The sequence below is a fragment of the Apodemus sylvaticus genome, chromosome 3, assembly GCF_947179515.1.
Source record: "Apodemus sylvaticus chromosome 3, mApoSyl1.1, whole genome shotgun sequence".
Lineage (NCBI taxonomy): Eukaryota > Metazoa > Chordata > Mammalia > Rodentia > Muridae > Apodemus > Apodemus sylvaticus.
This window is the reverse complement of record NC_067474.1, coordinates 124,000,855-124,022,843: the sequence shown is the minus strand read 5'-3', so window position 1 is coordinate 124,022,843 and position 21,989 is coordinate 124,000,855. Positions and strand designations below refer to the sequence as shown.

The window sequence follows — 21,989 nt, the reverse complement described above, 5'->3', positions numbered from 1 at the left end:
ATCAGTACAGACATTCAGGACACAGACACCAGCGGTCACACACACATTCCAGAGGGGATTCCCTTTACCTCTGAGTTGGTTCTTGTGTGTGAAGGGAAATCGCACTTCCCGGCCAATGCACCAAAAAATGTAAGAACCCCAAAAACCGAGGGTGCCCCAGCATCCCACGCCTCGGAAGGGGACACCCAAATCACTTGCGAGAAACGGTCTTGATGCAATAGCATGAGGATTTCTTTATTCCAGAATTCTGGGTTCCACAGCCGTACACCACGCAGGGGTACGGTGAGGACCCTGTGCAACTGAAGTCAGGGGTATTTAAAGGGGAAAAATCACAAGACAAGGGTTGGAGGACACAGTTCACAAGGCAAGGGGTGGAGGACAAAACACGCAAGGAACTCAAGGAACGGAACGGGGAGGTACAGAATGAGGAAGTAAGGAAGGTTAGAGATTATCTGGAGCAAGCGTCTTTGGGGCATTGTATAGTTAAACATTGGAACTAGAACAGGGTGGGCTATCTTTCTCAAGCTGAAAGCAGAAAAACAAATTACTCTGTGCTGGACTAGTTGTTTAGAGGTCTAAAAACATTGAGTTGGGGGGTCTCTCACCAGCACTCTGGGAGGCAGAGGCAGGTGGATTTCTGAGTTCGAGGCCGGTCTGGTCTACAGAGTGAGTTCCAGGACAGCCAAGGCTATACAGAGAAACCCTGTCTTGAGGGGAAAAAAAAAAGGAATACAGCTGAATATTAAAGTTCATTAAAGAACTCAAATATACATTATTAAAATTAACTAAGTGAATTTCATAAATGTCTAGCAAAAAGTCTCAGTTTTGATATTGAAAAAGGTGGAAGATGCAACGAAATTGGTACATTCTTTTAAAAGTAGAAGTCCACACAGAATGCAGTAAATAAGCCCGGCAGTGGTAGCTCACGCCTGTAATCCCAGCACTCTGGGAGGCAGAGGCCGGTGGATTTCTGAGTTCGAGGCCAGCCTGGTCTACAGAGTGAGCTCCAGGACAGCTAGAACTATACAGAGAAATCCTGTCTCTAAAAAACCAAATCCAAAAAAAAAAAAAAAAAAAAAAAAAGAATGCAGTGAGTAAGAGAAACTACTACACTTAACTAGTTTGTTTCTTGGAAAAGATAAAACAATTGGACATGGTGATGCACACCTTTAATCCTAGCTCTCTGAAGGCAGAGACAAGTGGATGCCTATGAATTCAAGGCCAGCCTGGTTTACATAGGAGTTCTAGGCCATCTACATAGTGAGAACATGTCTCAAACAACAGCAGCCAAAATAAATGCAAACTATGGTGGTTATATGTCTAAATTGCATAGGAAACTTTTGTGTTTCTAAACTAACTGGCTGACTTTTTGTCTTTGAGAAGGTGGTGGTTTACCATGGTAGAGAGAAAAGTTGCCCTTCCTTGTAGAAAAGGTTAACGCGGCTCTCTGATTGCAGATGATGAAAGCCATGAACAAATCCAATGAACATGTCCTGGCAGGAGGTGCCTGCTTCAATGAAAAGGCAGATTCTCATCTTGTATGTGTACAGAACGATGATGGAAACTATCAGACCCAGGCCATCAGTATTCACAATCAGCCCAGGAAAGGTAAACAGTCGAACTCTGGAGGCGTCTTTTACTCATTCATTCATTTAAATGATGTATTATATTATACATGTATGGGTGTTTTGCCTACATTTATGTCTAGTTCCAGCAACGTCCAGAGGAGTGCATTGGACCCTCTGGGCCTAGAACTCCAGACGTTGCAAGCCAGCCACAGTGGGTCCTGTGGAAGATCAGCTAATGCTCTTAGCCACTGAGCCATCTCTCCAGCCCCTATTGTATTTTACTTATTAAAGTTTGTACCAGGGTCCCACCATGTACTACCAGCTAGCCTGGAATTCCTTATGTGCATTAGGCTGGCCTGTGCCTAAGGAGTTGCTGAGGTTAAAGGTGTGTGCCACCACACCTGGCACAGTGGGGACTTTTATAATGGAAGGTTATCCTGATGAAGTATTGGATGTCTCAGATCTCTACCACCTACTTTCTAGTAGATATATGACCACAAATTAACTTTTTCAAGTATATTTTGAGGGTTATTTTCCCTACTCAAGAAGGCTCTTTGAGTCTTAACATCTGCAAAAGGAATCTTCGGTATAGAGGGAATCATTTAAAAAACAACAACCCATGGGGCTGGAGAGCTGGCTCAGCAGGTAAGCGCCCATGCTGGTTTCCTTTTCATTCATTCTTTTGTTTTTCAAGATAGGGTTTCTCTGTGTACTCTGGGCTGTCCTGGAACTTGCTTGAGATCTGCCACCCTCTACCCTCTGCACTCTGCCCTCTGCACTCTGCCTCACTGTTGTGAACCAGCTTGCAGAGGCAAGTGTCACCACTGGTTCAGTACAGCTCCTTCAGGAGACAGTTCCCTTTCCCTGCACCCACATAGGGCAGCCTGAGCCATTGTCCTCCAGCTCCAGGGGAATCCAGTGCCTCTGGGCTCTACACATCTCTCTCTCTCTCTCTCTCTCTCTCTCTCTCTCTCTCTCTCTCTCTCTCTCTCTCTCTCTCTCTCCCCTCTCCCTCTCCCTGTCTCTCTCTCTCTCTCTCTCTCTCTCTCTCACACACACACACACACACACTCTTTAAATAATAAAACTGAATATTTGTAAAAGAAGATATAAGAGATAAGAACCGTCTTCAGATATTAAGAGGCCAGCATTGGTACCCTTGGTACCAGAAGCTAAGGTAGGATCTGTATTGAGAGTATCTGTAGGTAGCATTCAGAGATACCGATGAACCAGCTCATTTGCATCTGAAGGAAGATTTTGGTCCTGAGTGTGGGCTCACTACTTATAAAGGAAGACTACCTTCAGATAGGGCTGCTGACCTTCTCAAGAGAAGAATGATGTCTGACTCTTTCCAATTTTTTTCAACCACAAACTTAATTTCTCTGCATGTTTTTACTAAAACTGTTCCTTTTGTTCCTCGTGTGTTTTGTGAAGCATTCCCTGTGGAAAAAGATTAAGAATTAGCTACTTCTTTTTTTTTTAATGTGAAAGTAAAGATTCAGCTTATTCTCTAATAGCTACAAAATCTAGAACCATTAGGAAAGAAGGTAGCTGGGGCTGGTGAGATGGCTCAGCAGTGAAGGGCACTGGCTGCTCTTCCAGAGGTCCTGAGTTCAAATCCCAGCAACCATGTGGTGGCTCACAACCATCTGTAATGAGATCTGACACCTTCTTCTGGGGTATCTGAAGACAGCTACAGTGTACTTACATATAAAAATAAACAAACCTTTTGTTGTTGTTGTTGTTGTTGTTAAAAAGGTAGCTACAGATGCAGCTCATTTGTACAGTGGGTAACTAACAGATATGAGGCCTTAGAAGTAATAATGTACAGAGCCAGATCTGATGAGCAGAAGTTACAAGAAGCCATATTTGGCTCAATTTGAGTCATGGCTAGTAATTCTGAGAGTTGTCCAGAGCCAGGATGCTTACCTTAATATCTGCATCTGATAAAGACTAGATCACTACATTATAGAACTAATGAGTAGGAAATTGGATTAGTTCAGTCCACTTTAGGTTCTAGGAAAATAGCCAGGGGTTGGTGCACACCTTTAATTCTAGCACTTGGGAAGCAGAGGCAGGTGGATCTCCAAGTTTAAGGGTAGGCTGGTCTACAGAGTGAGTTCTAGGACAGCCAGGGCTATATAGAGAAGCCCTGTCATGAAAAAGCCAAAAAAGAGGTAGGAAAATAAGAGCAGTTTAGTAAAGTTTTTGTAAAACTAAATATGATTACATATCCCTTAGATTTTGGAGTGATGGGGTGGTTTGTGTGAATGCACACAGGCGTGGAAATGTGTGTGCTTAGCTTTGTACATTTCCATGTGGAAGGCAGAGACCAGCAGTGGGACTCTTCTTCTTCACTGTGTTCCTTTGTTTGTTTGTTTTTAACATTTATTATGCTTGTGTATGGGTTAGAGAACAATTTGAGAAAATTGGTTTTTCTCCTTCCAACATATGGGTCCCAGGGTTAAAAATCAAGTCACCAGATTGGTGGCAAGTGCCTTTACCTACTGAGTCAACTAGCCAGCCTCAGACTTATTTTTTGAGATATGATCTCTCACTGAACCTGGAACCCACTGTTTGGCCAGTAACTCCTGGAAGCCAGGTGTCCCCATCCCCAGCTGGAATGACAGATGAGCACTGTTGTACCTTCAGTTGTCATGGATGCAGAGGAGCCAAGCTCTGGTCCTCATGGTTACAAAGCAGGCACTCTACCAACTAAGCTATATTCCAGCCCCAAATATTTATTCTAAGTAGGGCTTTAAAATAACTGCTGGGGACGTGGGGTGCACACCCTTAGATAAGAGCAGCCTTGTCTACAGAGTGAGTTCCAGCTCAACCAGGACTACACAGTGATACCCTGTCTCAAGAAAGCAAATAAAAACATCAAAACAACAAAATAATTCTGCTTGGCAGATAAAGTAGTTAACAGATCTCATCTTGCTCTTCAGTTGACACTTCTTTCCCCTCCCCCCCTTTTTAAACAACTTCAATATATACTCAACTATAAAATAGAAAATTTTCTGTGAAGAGCAAGTGACTAATATTGCAGACTGGGCAGTGCTTGTCAGCAGCTGCTCCCTTTAGAGTTACAGTGCTGGACTATCTTAGAAAATATGTGAGGGAATAGGCCTGGCTTTGTCCCAGTAAATATTTATTTCAGAAATATGCTGCAAGAAAGCTAACCATAGGCCTGGACATTATTTTTTTTCCATAAAATTTTTAAAGATTTTGTAAATTTGTAAAAAAAAATTGTTGAAAAAATTCGTAAAATTTTTAAAGAAGTTTTGTAAAATTCTTTGATTCTTGATTGAGAAAGTGAGCATGATAGAGGAGTAATTATATTTTAATTCTTTCACATCTCTTTGGCTAGTTACCATTGCAACTAATTGGTTAGTAGCACACAGTGCTGTTTTGTCTTCTGGATAATGATACCTAGACCTCCCAGTTTATGTCTCTGTAGTGTTCTCAATCCCGTCTCAGTAGTCTGTCTTCACTAACCTACTTTCATGTTTGTTGTAGTGACTGGTGCCAGTTTCTTTGTGTTCAGTGGCGCACTGAAATCCTCTTCAGGATACCTTGCCAAGTCCAGTATTGTGGAAGGTAAAGGATGAATTGTTTATTCCGCATGCCTCAGTTTGGTCCTGATTTTATAGCTGAAAATGGGCGTCATTGAGAATGCGTGAGGGCTGTGTGTGTGTAGCTCAGGTGGGTAAAGTTCGCCTCGGTGTACAGACCAGATGTGGTAGTACAGACCTGTAGTCCAGCACCTGGAATGGAGACATGAGTTTAAGTTCACTCTAGAGAGTTCAAGGATAACCTAGGCTACATGAAGCTGTGGGGGTGGGGCTTGACACTGCTGTAGCTGTCTAACCTGTATTTTTTTTTTTTTAATTCAGAGATATACCATTCTTCAGCAGATTAAAACTGTCACAAGAGTTATGGTAGCAGGTAGGAAGCTCACTGGGACCCAGGAGTTCCAGAGCAGTGTAACCAACAGAGCAAGCAAACCAGGGAAGCAGACAACGAAGGGAATCAGTACAGGTCCCACAGGCATGTCTGATGGAGAATGCCCATACTGCCACTGTCCCTGAGTACAGAATGAAGTGGGCTTGCTGCAGACATGGCATACCAGACATGACATACCCCTATAGAGGCTAATTAACCCAGGGAAAGGCAAGCCAGCTTACTTCTTTTTTTTTTTAAGATTTATTTATTTATCATGTGTAAGTACACTCACTGTATCTGTCTTCAGACACTCCAGAAGAGGGAGTCAGATCTCATTACGGATGGTTGTGAGCCACCATGTGGTTGCTGGGATTTGAACTCAGGACCTTCGGGAGAACAGTTATTGCTCTTAACTGCTGAGCCATCTCTCCAGCCCCTGCCGCTTACTTCTTTTAGTCCTTGTTCTTTACTGTACTTTGATCTAGTTATTCCTTTTGGGTTTTTCAGACAGGGTTCTCTGTGTAATAGCCCTGGCTGTTGTAGGAACTTGCTCTGTATGCTGTGCTGTCCTGGAGCTCACAGAGATCCACCTTCCCATCTTGGTCTAGTTATTCTTGTTGCATTACAAACCACCCCAGAATCTGATGGTATAAAGCAGTTCTTTTATCATTCTTGCTGACTCCTTTAGCTAAAGAATCTGTTTTGGGGTTTTTTTTTTTGTTTTTTTTGTTTTTGTTTTTGTTTTTGTTTTTTAAGATTTATTTACATGAGTACACTGTCGCTGTCTTCAGACACCAGAAGAGGGTATTGGGTCCCATTATAGATGGTTGTGAGCCACCATGAGGTTGCTGGGAATTGAACTCAGAATCTCTGGAAGAGCAGTCAATTCTCTTAACCGCTGAGTCATCTCTCAAGCCCCATGGCTAAGGAATCTTGATAAGGCACTACAGAGAGTTTGACAGTGCTCCAAGACATTTGGTGCGATTTAAAGACACAAATTATTTCCTGGAAAAGAGATAAAATTCCCTGAAAAAAATGTTCTTATGTATGTCTAGGGGCTGGGATGATTTGGAGACCAGAGGTGATCACTAAACACAAGTATCCCAGCAGCAAAGCAGAAGCTCCTTTGCCTGTGTGCCCTGCCTGGGAACTCATGTAGTGACCTTTACAACACTCGGTGCTGGCAGGAGGGAGACAAGACTGCACGGTCTGGTGAAGGGATGAGGAAGTGGCATTGTAGGGGAGTGTGCAAGACAGGAAGTATTTTGTCTTTATATAATACTTGGATATATGTGGCCATGAGTTTGAGGTTTTTACCCCCAAGAGTACAGTTGGATTATATTGCTATAGTGTTTTGTTTGTTTGTTTGTTTGTTTGTCTTCTGAGACAGTGTCTCACTGTGTAACCTTGGCTGACCTGGAATTTGACATGCAAACCGTCAGTGCCTTGAACTCACAAAGCTCTCTACCTGCTGGCTCAGCCACACTGCAACAGTTTTTTTTTGTTTGTTTGTTTGTTTGTTTTGGTTTTGGTTTTTTGAGACAGGGTTTCTCTGTGTAGCCCTGGCTGTCCTGGAACTCACTCTGTAGACCAGGCTGGCCTGGAACTCAGAAATCCTGCCTCTGCCTCCCAAGTGCTGGGATTAAAGGCGTGCGCCGCCACCACCCGGCGCAACGGTTTTTAAAGGATCAAAATCATTTTAACAGTAATGATGATGTTAATTTATACTTTAATACTATATAAGTAGAAGGCAGATTATTACTGGGAATGTGTGTTATAGTAAAATACATTGTTACTACTTTAAAATATACTAAACATTCCTGCTCTAAGCAACTATCAAGTTTGAAAAAATAAGTTTTCAACACATTTTTAAAAACTTACTAAGGCCGGGTGGTGGTGGCTCACACCTGTATTCCCAGCACTCTGGGAGGCAGAAGTAGAGGCAGAGGCAGGTGGATTTCTGAGTTCAAGGCCAGTCTGGTCTACAGAGTAAGTTCCAGGACAGCCAGGGCTACACAGAGAAACCCTGTCTTGAAAAAACCAAATCAAAAAAAAAAAAAAACAAAAAAAACCCTTACTAACAAGGGGGGAATCTGAATAAAATGAAACTACAGGGTCTCCTGTACTTTTTAGGTTGGCCTTGAATTCACTGTGTAGCCAAGGATGACCTTGGACCTCTGTATGTATGGTCTTCCTGATTCTACCTTGAGAATGCTGGGATTACAAGTGCTCTTCAGCACGCACTGTTCTTAGTATGAGAGTTTCTTGGAATCAAACCCAAGGCATCATGCATACTAGAACGGCATTCTGTGAGCCTGTGATCGAGCTGTAAAGTGACTAGTCACTTTACAGCATCCCAGGTAAGGCACGTGAGCCTAGCTTTTGCTGCTGTAAGGTATTATAGGTCTCCAGCTCAGGGGAAGTCTTTCAGATTTTATTATTATTATTATTTTAATCTTTCTTATTTTGTAAATATTATTAATTTGTTTTACATATGTGGGTGTTTTGTGTGTGTGTATGTATGTGTCCCACATGAATGCCTAGGGCCTAGAGATGTCATAAAAAAGTGATGGATCTCCTGAATCTGGAGTTACAGATGGCTGTAAACCACTCTGTGGATGCTGGGAATTGAACCCAGCTCCTCTGGAAGAACAATAAGTGTGTTTAACCACTGAGCCATTCTCTAGCACTGTTATTTGTTTATTTATTTTGAGATAAGGTCATACTATGTAATTTAGGCAAGCCTGGAACTTGGCTATGTAGCACAATTTGAATTGAACTCAAGGTTCTCAGTCCTTACCATCCAAGTGCTGGGCTCGCAGGAGTGGGCCACCGTGCTTGGCTGACAGCTGTTCATTTTCACAGCTTTTCATTCTAAAAGCATTCCTTGGCCCGAGAGATGGTTCAGTAGGTAAAGACATCTACCTCTAAGTCTGATGACCTGAGTTCCATCCTTGGGATTGACATGGTGGAAGGAGAAAGAACCGACTCCTGAAAGTCGTCCTCTGACCTCATGTACACTGTGTTATTTGCATATATCCCCAAAGAAATAAATGTAATTAATATCATTATTTTTAAAGTATTTTTAAAATTTATTGGTTGAAATTCCATGTATGTGTGTGTGTGTGTGTGTGTGTATGTGTGTGTGTGTGTGTGTGTAAAATGTATCTTGAACATATGCATTCCCCACTTTTCCTGACCCCTCCCCCAACTTCAGTTGTTTGAGACAAGGTCTCATGTAGCTCAGGCTGGCCTTGTATGTGTGTAACTGAGAAAATCCTGAAATCCTGACCCTCTTGTCTTTGTTTCCTAAGTAAAATCATTCCATTTTGAAAGATGGATTCCAATAGGCATCCGTAGATAATTTTACATATATTTATACATACTGGCTTTGATCTTTTCTGATAAGTTTAAAACAGTGAGTGGAGAGGTATACATCTTACAACCACATCTCACAATCCCAACTATACTGTAAAATGATATTTAGACACTGTCAGGCGCAGAGCTGGAGAGGATGTTTAACTGTAGATCTAGGAGATCCTGTGCCTCTGCCCATGGTGGGCACCTGGAATCTAGTCACATGCATAGTACCCACCCAACACACACATGCACATATACTGCACTCATGTAAATATGCATGCATGCATGCACACCTAATACACACATCTAACACATACACACCCAACATATAACAACATGTACACCCAACACACACATAATTTTAAATTTTTTTTAAATCTTTAAAAAAAAGAGAGGAAAGAAATTGTTGGGCCTGTGAGAGAACTCAGTGAGTAAGGGCACTTGCTGTAAGTCTGGTGGCCTGAGGTTAAACCCTGACACCCATGGTAGAGAGAACAGACTTTCCCAGTTTGTTCTCTGTCACATGAGTGCAGTTGCACACAATTGCCTGCACTCAAACATGCATGGATCATACAGACACAAAAGAAGTAAGCTTTAAGGGATGAAGAGATGGCTTAGCAGTTAAGAACACTGACTGCTCTTCCAGAGGTCCTGAGTTCAATTCCCAGCAACCACATGGTGGCTCACAACCATCTGTAATGAGCTCTGACGCGCTTTTCTGGTGTGTCTGAAGACTACTGTACTTTCATACATAAACTAAATAAACAAATCTTTAAAAAACAGTTTTAAAAATGGAAATTGCTGGAGAGATGTCTTAGCAGTTTAGAGTACTGCCTGTTTTTGCAGCGGACCCATGTTCTCAGCCCCCTAGGGGCCATTCTCTTTCAAACCACCACACTTAGTTCATTTCCAGCGTGGTGAGAAGCATAGAGGTACGCAGGCATGGGGCTGAGAGCTTACATACTGATCAGCCAGCAGAGACAGAGAGACAGATGGAGACAAGGCCTGGCATGGGCTTTGAAACCTGAGTCCACCCCTAGTGACACATTGCCTCCAATGAGGACAGTTCATGGGGGTGGAGGAAGTGGGCTGGAGAGATGGCTCGATGGTTAAGAGCACTGACTGCCCTTCCAGACAGAGGTCCTGAGGTCAATTCCATCTGTAATGGAATCCAGTTCACTCTTCTGGTGTGTTGAAGACATGACAGTGTACTCAAATACATAAAAAATGAATTCTTAAAAAATATATTTTTAAAAAGCCAGTTTATCAGTACAGGGCGAATCATGCAAATATATGAGCCGGGGGGCCATTTTCACCCAAATCACCACAGGAATTTTTGTTTGCTTATTGTTTTTGCTCTGTTTTGTTTTTGCAAAAGTGGCTCATTATGTAGCCCTGGCTAGCCCAGAACTCTTTATGTATGTAGACCAGGCTAGCTTCAAAGTAGATCCTCCTGCCTTTACTAGCTAAATACTGATATTAAAGGTCTGTACTACCAAACCTAGTCAAACTTTGTTTTGTTTTATTGTTGTTGTTGTTTAATAATTTTAAAACAAACATTTGCAGAACAGTCATATATCAGGCAGAAGTTAAGAGAGATTTAGAAGCCAATAATGTATACAGTAAGGGGGTAGTAACTGCAAGAAAGTAAACAAATAAAATGTTCTATGAGGCTGAAGAGTAGCTATGTGGTCATGTGTAAGTTTTCCCTCTGAGAAATCTCAGAAGAAACACACAATGGGATCTAAAAAGAAGCCAGCAGTGCTAACGTGGAGTGAGCCTCTATGTTTACCTGTTCAGTAAGAGTTTCAGCTCAAAACTGTGTCTGTTGGCTTTCAAAGCTTATATTTAGCAGCAGAGAATCTGCTAGATGCTAGGCACTATATCTCAGCTCCTTCCCTCCCTGGCTTCGCACTGTTTCCATCTGAATCACCTTCGTGCTGATGCTCTTAGATGGTGTAATGGTCCAGATCACTGCAGAGAACATGGATTCCTTGAGGCAGGCACTGCGGGAGATGAAGGACTTTACCATCACCTGTGGGAAGGCGGAGGCCGAGGACCCCCAGGAACAGATCCACATCCAGTGGGTGGACGATGACAAGACAGTTAACAAAGGGTGAGTGTAACCCTCAGAGCCGCTAGGAGTCAGCCCCAGGCTTTGTCTGCTGTGCACACTGCTGCCTCAGAGTTTGACTAAATGCCTGACTATGAAAAAGGAATGTAGAACACAGAATTGTAATTTCTGAGATTTTAGCTTAATTTCTTTTCCTTTTTTTTCTTTTAAAGATTTATTTAATTCATGTATGGGAGCACACTGTCACTATCTTTATACACACCAGAAGAGGGCATCAGATTCCATAACAGATGGTTGTGAGCCACCATGTGGTTGCTGGGATTTGAACTCAGGACCTCTGGAAAAGCAGTCAGTGCTCTTAACTGCTGAGCCATCCTCCAGCCCTAGTTTAATTCCTTTTAAAAAAAATACTTACTTTTAACATTTTTAAAAGTTATGTGTCTGTGCGTATGACTGTACTCATGACTGTGGGACCCATGGACACACAGACCTCAGATCTCCTGGATCTGGAATTACAGGTGGTTGGGAACCAAAGCCAGTTTCTCAGCAAGCATACATTTTTATGAGTCCCTTCTTCAGCCACTAACTTGATTTGTGAAGGGTTCACTATGTGTGTTTCTGAGGGAAAGCTAAGGCAGTGAAACAAAAGCAGGTCTTCTTCTAAAGTTGCTTGTGCATGTGAGAGCCGTGGCCTTTTGGGTATCAAGCTTATCTCTGCTAAACATTCTATTTGAATAAGTCAGCACCATAAAACTAAGACTCAGCAAGGTTCTTACTTAAAAACATCTTCTTGGGCTTTAAATCCAAATTCTTTTCTGGCTCTTGGCAACTCTATGCTAATGTTTCACACCAAGACCTTGGGTTTGTTTGTTTGTTTGTTTGTTTGTTTTTGATACTTTTCTTTCTTTCCTACCCACAATCAACCTAACAGCAAACCCAGTGTACTGTGCCTCAGGGTACATCCCAGACTACCCTAGCTCTCACCACCCCTGTGCCACCATCAGCTTCAAAAGCAACTCACCGGGTAAACCGCCTCACTCTGGACGGCTGCCATGGCCTCTGCTCCCTCCCCTGGCTTCTGCCCTGTTCCCCTCATTCTCCTCAGCTCCTGGTCTCTCCTAACACAGCTGCCATCATGATGCCACTTGTCCATTCAAACAACCAATGGTGTCTTTCCAGATAAAATTTAAAGTCATTAAAGTCATTTTGTTACTTCTAAGGACCTGCATTTCTTACTGTTTTGAGACAGGGGCTTACTCTGTAGCCCAAGCTGGTCTGGAATTCTCTCTGTAGTCTAGGTTGAACTCAAACTCAAAGCAGGCTTCCTTCCTGCCTCCCTAGTGCTCAGCAGGATGCTGCCCTCCTTCCTCACAGCTGTGCTCCTGCCGCAGACCTTTGCACATGCTGCTCAGCCTGCTACCCTCTTCCTCCAGATGCCCAGATCAGTTCCACTGCCTTCCTCACAGTTCCTAGTTCCGTCCATCTGTGAGGTCGGCTCTGGCCAATGTCTGTATTCTAACTCTGTTGCACATTTCTCTCTTCATATGCAGCAAAACTTCTGGTATTTCTTGCCCCCATTCCCTAGTTTAGATTTCTCTTTTTAAACGTTTACTACATTTGTTTAATTTACATGTATATTTATTACATGTATTTATTTGGGGAATGCGAGGGGCTTGCTCACCTGTATATGACAACTTCTGCAGTTGGTTCTTCCCTTTACCTTTATATAGGTTCTGGGGACCAGACTCTTCAGTGCCAGACCTGTACACAAATACCTTTACCCGCTGAGCCATCTTGCTAGCCCCTCATTAACTCCGGATGTATGGAGCATTAGGAACAGGATCACACAGAGGCATCCTGTCATGAACAAACTAAAAAGAATCAAGAACATATATAGGTTCAAACATTAAAAACTGAGAGGAGTCTAGAATCTGTGTAGCAGTCAGTGTGTGTTCTTTTCAGAGCAAATGTGTCTCTCCACATGTTTAATTTGCTTGTTATGATTTATGGGAGAAATAACGGCCAACAGTAACTTCTGTTCAGGAATCTAAGAATGATGACAGAGCACTGAAGAGAGTTTGTGATGATGAACACTGGTCTCATTTCACCCCAGCTCTCCAGCTTTTTTTTTCCCCATTTATTTTACTTTTAATGTTCTTTTTCTTTTTTTTAATTGAATATTTTATTTTTTTACATTTCAAATGGTATCCTCTTTCCCAGTTTCCCCTCTGCAAACCCCCATCCCATCCCCCTTAACCTACTTCTATGAGGGTGCTCACCCACCCACCTACTCCCGCCTCACCGCCCTAAGCATTCCCCTACACTGGGGCATCGAGCTTTCACAGGACTAGGGGCCTCCCCTCCCATTGATGCCAGATAAGGCCCCTTCAGCTCCTTTAGTCCTTCCCCTAACCCGTCCATTGGGGTCCCTGTGCTCAGTCCAATGGTTGACTGGGAGTATCTACATCTGTACTGGTCAGGATCTGGCAGAGCCTCTCAGTAGACACCTGTGTCAGGCTCCTGTCATTAAGCACTTCTTGGCATTAGCAATAGTGTTTAGGTTTGGTGTCTGCATGTAGAAGAGATCCCCAGGTGTGCAATAGATCCCCGGGTGGGGGCAGTCTCTGGATGGCCTTTCCTTCAGCCTCTGTTCTACTCTTTGTCCCTGTATTTCCTTTAGACAGGAGGAATTCTGGGTTAAATTTTTGGAGATGGGTGGGTGGCCCCATCTCTCAACCGAGGGGTCATGCCTATTCTCTGGATATGGTCTCTACATGTTCTCCCTCCCCTTTGTGGGTATTTCAGCTTATGTCATTCCCATGAGGTCCTGGGAAGCTCTTGCTTTTGTGGCATCTGGGATTTTCTGGTTGCTACTCCCAGTTCCCAATCCCCCATTGCTACACACCTCTGTTCAATTTCCTGACCCTCTGTATATCTTCTCTATCTCCTCCCATACCTGATTCTGCCCCTCTTTTCCCCCTTCTCCTCCTCTCTTCTTCCCAAGTCCCTCCCATCCTCTACTTCCGTTGATTATTTAGTTCCCCTTTCTAAGTAGGATTGAACCATCCAGTCTTTGGTCTTCCTTCCTCTTGAGCTTCATGTAGTCTGTGAGTTGCATCATGGGTAATCCATGCTCTTTGCCTAATATTCACTTATCAGTGAGTACATGCCATGTGTGTTCTTTTGTGACTGAGTTCCCACACTCAGGATATTTTCTAGATACATCCATTCACCTGCAAATTTTGGGAAATTGTTGTTTTTAATAGCTGAGCAGTATTCCATTGTGTAAATGTACCACATTCTCTGTATCCATTCCTTTGTTGAAGACATCTGGGTTCATTCTAATTTCTGGCTATTATAAATATGGCTGCTATGAACACAGTGGAGCATGTGTCCTTATTACATGTTGGAGCATCTTCTGGGTATATATCCAGGAGTAGTATAGTTGGGTCCTCAGGTAGTACTATGTCCAATTTTCTGAGGAACTGCCAGACTGATTTTCAGAGTAGTTGTACCAGCTTGTAGTCCTACCAGCAATGGAGGAGTGTTCATCTTTCTCCACTTCCTCACCAGCATCTGCTGTCACCTTAGGGTTTTTTGGTTTTTTTTTGTTGTTGTTGTTTTGTTGTTGTTGTTTTGTTTTTGTTTTTGTTTTTGTTTTTTTTGGTTTTTTTAAGGTAGGGTTTCTCTGTGTAGTCCTGGCTGTCCTGGAACTCACTCTGTAGACCAGGCTGGCCTCGAATTCAGAAATCCGCCTGCCTCTGCCTCCCAAGTGCTGGAATTACAGGCGTGCGCCACTACGCCCAGCCTAAGTTTTTTGGGTTTTTTGTTTTTGTTTTTTAAGATTTATTTATTTATTAAATGTAAGTACACTGTAGCTGTCTTCAGACACTCCAGAAGAGGGCATCAGATCTTGTTACAGATGGTTGTGAGCCACCATGTGGTTGCTGGGATTTGAACTGAGGACCTTCAGCTCTTAACCGCTGAGCCATCTCTCCAGCCCCTGGCCTGAGTTTTTAATCTTAGCCATTCTGACTGGTGTGAGGTGGAATCTCAGGGTCTTTTTGATTTGTATTTTCCTGAAGACTGAGGATGTTGAACATTTTTTTTTAAAGATTTATTTATTTATTATATGTAAGTACACTGTTGCTGTCTTCAGACACCCCAGAAGAGGGCATTGGATCTCATTATGGATGGTTATGAGCCACCATGTGGTTGCTGGGATTTGAACTCAGGACCTTGGGAAGAGCAGTCAGTGCTCTTAACCGCTGACCCATCTCTCCAGCCCCATGTTGAATATTTCTTTAGGTGCTTCTTAGCCATTCAGGTTTCCTCAGTTGAGAATTCTCTGTTTAGCTCTGTTCCCCATTTTTTGATAGGGTCATTTGGCTCTCTAGAGTCTAACTTCTTAAGTTCTTTGTATGTATTGGATATTAGCCCTCTGTCAGATGTAGGATTGGTAAAGATCTTTTCCCAATCTGTTGGTTGCCATTTTTGTCGTATTGACAGTATATTTTGCCTTACAGAAGCTTTGCAATTTTATGAGGTCCCATTTGTTGATTCTTGATCTTAGAACATCAAAAATGCTAGGTCCTGATTGTACATCCAGTCTGTTAATCATGTCTTTTTATTGGGGAATTTAGTCCATTGATGTTAAGAGATATTAAGGAATAGTGATTGTTGCTTTCTGTTACTTTTGTTGTTAGAGGTAGAATGTTTGTGTGGCTATCTTCTTTTGGTTTGTTGAAAGAAGATTACTTTCTTGTTTTTTCTAGGGTGTAGTTTCCCTCCTTGTGTTGGAGTTTTCTGTCTATTATCCTTTGTAGGGTTGGATTTGTGAAGAGATATTGTGTAAATTGTTTTTGTCATGGAATATCTTGGTTTTTCCATCTATGGTAATTGAGAGTTTTGCTGGGTATAGAAGCCTGGGCTGGCTTTGTGGTCTCTTAGGGTCTGTGTGAGGTCTGCCCAGGATCTTCTAGCTTTCATAGACTGAAATCTGGTGTAATTCTGATAGGTCTGTCTTTACTTGACCTTTTCCCCCTACTGCTTTTAATATTCTCTTTGTTTTGTTTTGTGTATTTGGTGTTTTGACTATTATGTGATAGGAGGAATTTCTTTTCTGGTCCAATCTATTTGGAGTTCTGTAGGCCTCTTGTATGTTTATGGGTATCTCTTCCTGTAAGTGAGGGAAGTTTTCTTCTATAATTTTGTTGAAGATATTTACTGGCCCTTTAAGCTGGGAATCTTTGCTCTCATCTATATCTATTATCCTTTGACCAGGTTGGCCTCGAACTCAGAAATCCGCCTGCCTCTGCCTCCCAGAGTGCTGGGATTACAGGCGTGCACCACCACTGCCCGGCTTCTCCTACATTTCTTTAAGGGAGTTATTTATGTCCTACTTAAAGTCCTCCATCATCATCATGAGATGTGACTTTAAATCAGAGTCTTGCTTTTCTGGTGTATTGGAGTATCCAGGGCTCACTGTAGTGGGAGAACTGGGTTCTGATCATGCCACGTAGCCTTGGTTTCTGTTGCTTATGTTCTTGCCTTGCCTCTCTCCATCTGGTTATCTCTGGTGTTAGCTGGTCTTGCTGTCTCTGACTGTGGCTTGTCCCTCCTGCGTGCCTGTGTGTCAGCACTCCTGGGAGACCAGGGCTCTCCAGTGGGATTTGGGTGTGGCGAGCTGCGGCACAGAGTCAGCCAGCTTTTATTTAGTCATCACTCATTTGTTGTCATTAGTGGAGAATGAACTTGACCTCTTCTGCCTTGTAAGTAAGCAAACCAAATCCCCAGCCTTAAATAGTTCTTAACAAGTGCTCAGAAAATTCCCTAAGTTCCAAGTAATGCTCAGTATTTGAAATCCAGCACCCAAGGATGACATGTTAGACTCTCTTCCCTTCAAACTCACTTTCCAAGGCAGATGTGCAAAGAGGAGCATGGTGAGTTTTGTTCTCGAGTCAGGAGCAAAGCGGGCAGCCAAGCTGGGTAAGTAGCCATGTGCTTCTTAGAGGAAGAGCACTGGAAGAGCAGAGCTGAGTGAGCCGCCTGTTACATTACAGCAGACCAGAAATGGGTTCCTGCAAGGTGGCTGGCAGCCTTTCACTCTGTGTGCTTGAATTGTTTCAGTGCATAGCCCTTGCCATGAGCATTCTGTGTCTTGTTACTGTCTTCAGCAAGACATCCCAAAATGTGACACGATATCTCCTTCCCCTTTCTCTGTTGTAGTGTTGTGAGTCCTATAGATGGGAAGTCCATGGAATCTATAACAAACGTGAAAATATTCCATGGGTCAGAGTATAAAGCAAATGGAAAAGTCATCCGATGGACAGAGGTAAGGAGATGAGAACTGGTTTCCTGCTCTCACCGTGGCCTCTGCTAAGCCAAAGGCCCGTGCTAGGCTGACTCCGAAGGGAAATGAGCCAGCAGGATGGGCCTGTAGGTAAAGGCATTTCCCACAAGCCTGGAGGTCTGAATTGAGTCTCTTAGACCCATGTGGTGGAAGGAAAGAAGCAACTCCCACAAATTGACTTAATCCCTAACACTCTAAGTGGCACTTGTGTGACAAATACATATAAAAGTGTTTAAAGAAAAAAAATCCTCTTTGATGAAAAATCTTTTCATTCATGTAATATATTTAACTCCCTCTGATCTGTCTTAGCTGACTGGGAAAGACAGTCCAAACCTGCAGCCTGCTGCACTGCTCTGTACTCATTTCCATGTATTTGCTTTGCAATGCAAGAAGGCCCGGCCTGTCTGGGTGGATTGCTCCTTCTGTGCGGTGTCTAGAAGGCTGAGGATGCCACGTTGGACTTACAGTTAAACCTTTCTTGAGTAACTTGGTCTTAAAATGATGGCCAGTTCACAGTAAGATTTGTCAAAAATTAGAGGCTGGGTGCTGTGTGTGCCGTTGCCTGCTAAGCCATCTCCTGGCCTTGGTGTAGTGCTTTTCCCGCCCCAAGGCCTCTGCTGTAGGCTCTTCCATCAGGTCTCCTACGGCTGAGAGAATCGGATGGCGGATGGACGGGTTGGTCTGCTTGTTCACATCGAGGCACGGGGTGCAAGCCTCTTTTGTTTGTGGATAGGTGTTTTTCCTAGAAAACGATGACCACCAGAACTGCCTGAGTGACCCTGCAGATCACAGCAGACTGACCGAGCATGTTGCCAAGGCCTTCTGCCTTGCCCTCTGCCCCCACCTGAAGCTTTTAAAAGAAGATGGAATGACAAAGCTGGGCCTCCGAGTGACACTTGACTCAGATCAGGTGAGATGCATTTTGGGCAGCTTTTAATTCTGTCTTGAGAAGTGTCTGTTTTATTTTTGTTTCTTTTATCCATGAGTTTTCCTGAGTCCTCTAGCTGGTACATTCTTAGCTGGCCTACAGCAGTAACATTCTCACCTGCATGCATCCCAAGGCATTACCTTCCTTCTCACTGTAGGGGATGGGTCTTGCCACCTGTGATGAGCATGTGTTACCCTTTGAAATAACCCATTCCCAACTATGAGGGGCAGGTTCCAGGTGACCCCAACATGCCCCAGCTGGACCAAGCTCTTGTTGGCAGGCATCTACGGTTGCCACTGCCTAGAAAGTTTTCTTGCTGCCAGGATTTTTTCTTTTTTTTTCTTTTCTTTTTTTGTGGGGGGGGTGGTTGGATTTGGTTTTTTCAAGACAGGGTTTCTCTGTATAGCCCTGGCTGTTCTGGAACTCACTCTGTAGACCAGACTGGCCTCGAACTCAGAAATCTGCCTGCCTCTGCCTCCCAGAGTGCTGGGATTACAGGTGTGTGCCACCACTGCCCAGCCAGGATTTTCATTTAGTGAGTAGTTTGTGCTATCTCCCCAATAATTTTCCTGTCATGGACTTGACAGGTTTTTGCTTGTTTTGCTTTTTACTCTTTTGAGACAGGATCTTACTATGTTGTCCCGGCTGGCCTTGAACTCAGAGATCCGTCTGCCTCCTGAGTGCTGAGATGAAAGGCGTGTGCCACCATGCCTGGCTTGATGTTTTTATGTGTTCTTTATATTAATAATCCAGTCCTCACCTAAACCCCAGTTCCACTTCTTAGAATCTCTCTCCTGTGCCCCTGCCCTCCACACTGGTCCTGCATTGGATGCTTACAATTAGCCAGCTACCTTTCTCCTAGTGCTGAGTCATTAGAAATGTGTGTGGGAGAGGCTGGAGAGAGGGCTCAGGGCATAGATCACTTACTGCTCTGCAGAGCACCTTTCTTCAGTCCCCAGCATCCACACGGTGGCTTACTCCGTTACATCCTTAACTCCAGTTCTAGGGGATCTGACAACCTCTTCTGGCTTCCTTGGGCACCAGGCACATACATATTACACATCCATACATGCAGACAAAACAGTCACACACATTAAAAAAATAAATAAAAGAATAAAATAAGTTTATTTTTTAAAGAAGAAATGAGTGTGGGCTCTCAGGTCGATAATTCGCTCTGAGCCAGGAATTAATTCTGCCACAGAGATGCTTCTTCCCTGAGTACTGACATGGGGAAACTCTGGCTTTTCATTGCTGACTTTAATGAAAAGCTGACCAGGGCAGGGCAGATGGTTCTGTCTGGATTCACCTCCTGTTTGCCATCAGCTAGTATTTACTTTCAGGTAAGGTCTTGTCCTAAGCTACAGGAGGCTTATCTGGGTCTGGGGATGTAGCTCAGTTAGAGCGCCTGCATGAAGCCCCGGGACTGACCCTTGGGACTAAGTAAACTGAACATAGTGGGGTACACTGGTAACTTAATATTTCAGAGGTGGAGACTGATGGGACAAAAACTTAAGATTATCCTTGACTACCACATACCAAGTTTGAGATGAGACCCCGTCACAAGATTACAACAATAAAACAAACAATAAAACAATAATAAAAACCAGGCTAGCAAGGTGGTTCAGTGGGTAAAGGCATCCTGCTGGCAAGCTTGACCAGTTTTCCCCATGACCCTGACTCCTAAGGTTGTCCTCTGATCTCCACATGCATGTGTCGTGGCACATGTACCATGTACATGCACCCACCCATACACAGACATAAAATGCAGGATAGAAAGAAACAAGTCTATCTGTGTAATACTACTGAAGCATCCTGCTTCCATCTCAGTACTGGTAACATCTGGAGAGAGGCCCCCTCACAGGGAACAACTGGAGAGCAAGCATTTTTCTGCTAAGTTTGTGACCCTCTTGGAGGAAAGGGCCTTTTATTTTTGAATTTCTGTTTCCAGTGGCTCATAATGTGCTGCTCTGATGACTGCAGGGGCTGGAGTTAATGCCATTTGTTATATTCTTCACTTGAACTCCACCACCAGAGCCTGAACTCACCATTTCTTTTCCTAGGAAACAGACATGAGCACATTAAGGGACTACCCAAAGGTCTCAGCTATCAAGTGGCAGGGTAGATAGTAGATGATAAACCGGTAGAAAGCAGAGGAAGAATTTGTGTACACTGTCTTTGTGTCTAGCTTACGGCACAGGATGTGGTATCTCCTGCTTGGCCTCTTCGGTTTAGCCCTCTGCAGAGATCTTCCCTGCCTGATTAACCTGTCCTCCCTTTCTCTCTGTGGTAGGTTGGCTATCAAGCAGGGAGCAATGGCCAGCCCCTTCCCTCGCAGTACATGAACGATCTGGACAGTGCCTTGGTGCCTGTCATCCATGGAGGAGCCTGCCAGCTCAGTGAAGGCCCTGTCGTCATGGAACTCATCTTTTATATTCTGGAAAACATCGCATAGATGAGGACTCCATTTTTTCTGTTCAGACCTGTTGCAGCAGCAGTCATATCCAAATCATTTGCACTTTAAAACTGGAAGATTAAGCTTTTGTTAACACTGTCAGTAGGGAGGGTATGGGGTGGGAGTAGGACTTAGGGGAGAAGGGGTGGGGAGGGTGGTGGGAGACAAATGTTCCATGATTCTAAGTCTTCTATGCATTCTCCAAGAAGACCTGGGCAGCTTCTTACTGCACAACAGATATGCTATCTTTGCAGCTAACTCCCTTCTGCTACTGTCTAGACAAGAATTCTGTTCCTCTCTTTACGATTACTTCCAGTTATGTGCTCAGAAGAATGCTCACAGGGGTACAACCATCATCAAGGTCACAGTGGGGGGCTGAAAGGAAATAAAGGACAAATCGTCGCCTTTGCACTTCCTGTACAGAACTGGCGTGAAAAGAACGCTACGCTACAATCTACAATCGTCCTGGTTACACCCCAGCTGTTTATCAAGGAGAATTCATGTTTTGATTTGTGTTTATTTGTTCAGATTAGTAATTGAATCAAACCAAAGTGGTTTCTGGTCTGTTAACCTTGGAGGAACTCTGTAGAAACCAGGGCATTCGGGTAGAGCAGCGGAGTGGCAGCTGGGGAAGAGTGCCCAGGGCTGTTTTATTTACTGTACACTACAAGTATTCTTAAAGAAATCTCCTAAAACTCCAGGAAAGTTGTACATGTAAAAAAGTGTCTTTTTTCTACAGCTCCATGTACACACACTCACACTAACTTTTCTACAGCCCCTCGTACACACGCTCACACACTAACACTTTGCCCATTAGGTTTGTCAGTGCTTATCTTTTCCCCCTCTGTTAAATTGAGGTATTTCAGATAAAGGTGCATACAACCCAGTCCCTCACCCTTTACAGTAAAGTCCTTGCCCAAATAGGACTTAAGTCAAGGTCAGTGTCTGGAGGCTCTAACCTCACACCTGCCCAGAACCTCTGTGAACCTTTCAACAGAGAACTTCCCAGTCTAGGATCAGATACTGCACATAGCTTTAGGCTTGGCTTTATCCTGTGTGGTGTGGAATTTTTTTTTTTTTTTTTTTTTTTGTGGTATAGGCCCTTACATCCCGGATTGTTTGGTTTTAGCAGAAAATACCTCATTTGAGTTTGCATTCTTGGCCAGAATCAGTTGATACCCATCTGTCTTTAGGGATGGTAGCAAAGTTCATTCTCACCTGTTCAGCACGTTGTTTCCCTGCAGTGTACTTACCCTTTTATAATAACTAACATATGCAGCGCACTTTTCAATCTATGCAAATATCTTGCT

At 43.5% G+C, this 21,989-nt stretch overlaps 1 protein-coding gene across 3 annotated transcripts in view; it reads left to right on the top strand.

Annotated features, from left to right (window-relative positions):
• Zfyve9 (zinc finger FYVE-type containing 9) overlaps nt 1-21,767 on the top strand; it is a 158,827-nt gene extending 137,060 nt beyond the window's left edge. For 2 of the 3 annotated variants that reach the window (XM_052176970.1, XM_052176971.1), the window contains 6 exons: nt 1,458-1,608; nt 5,088-5,168; nt 10,827-10,989; nt 17,176-17,281; nt 18,033-18,209; nt 20,518-21,767. In XM_052176970.1, the coding sequence (XP_052032930.1) occupies nt 1,458-1,608; nt 5,088-5,168; nt 10,827-10,989; nt 17,176-17,281; nt 18,033-18,209; nt 20,518-20,679 (840 nt within the window). In that variant the 3' untranslated portion in view covers nt 20,680-21,767. The remainder of the gene's footprint in view (nt 1-1,457; nt 1,609-5,087; nt 5,169-10,826; nt 10,990-17,175; nt 17,282-18,032; nt 18,210-20,517) is intronic. The other variant, XM_052176972.1, reaches the window with a different exon arrangement.
• The last annotated feature ends 222 nt before the right edge of the window (nt 21,768-21,989 follow it).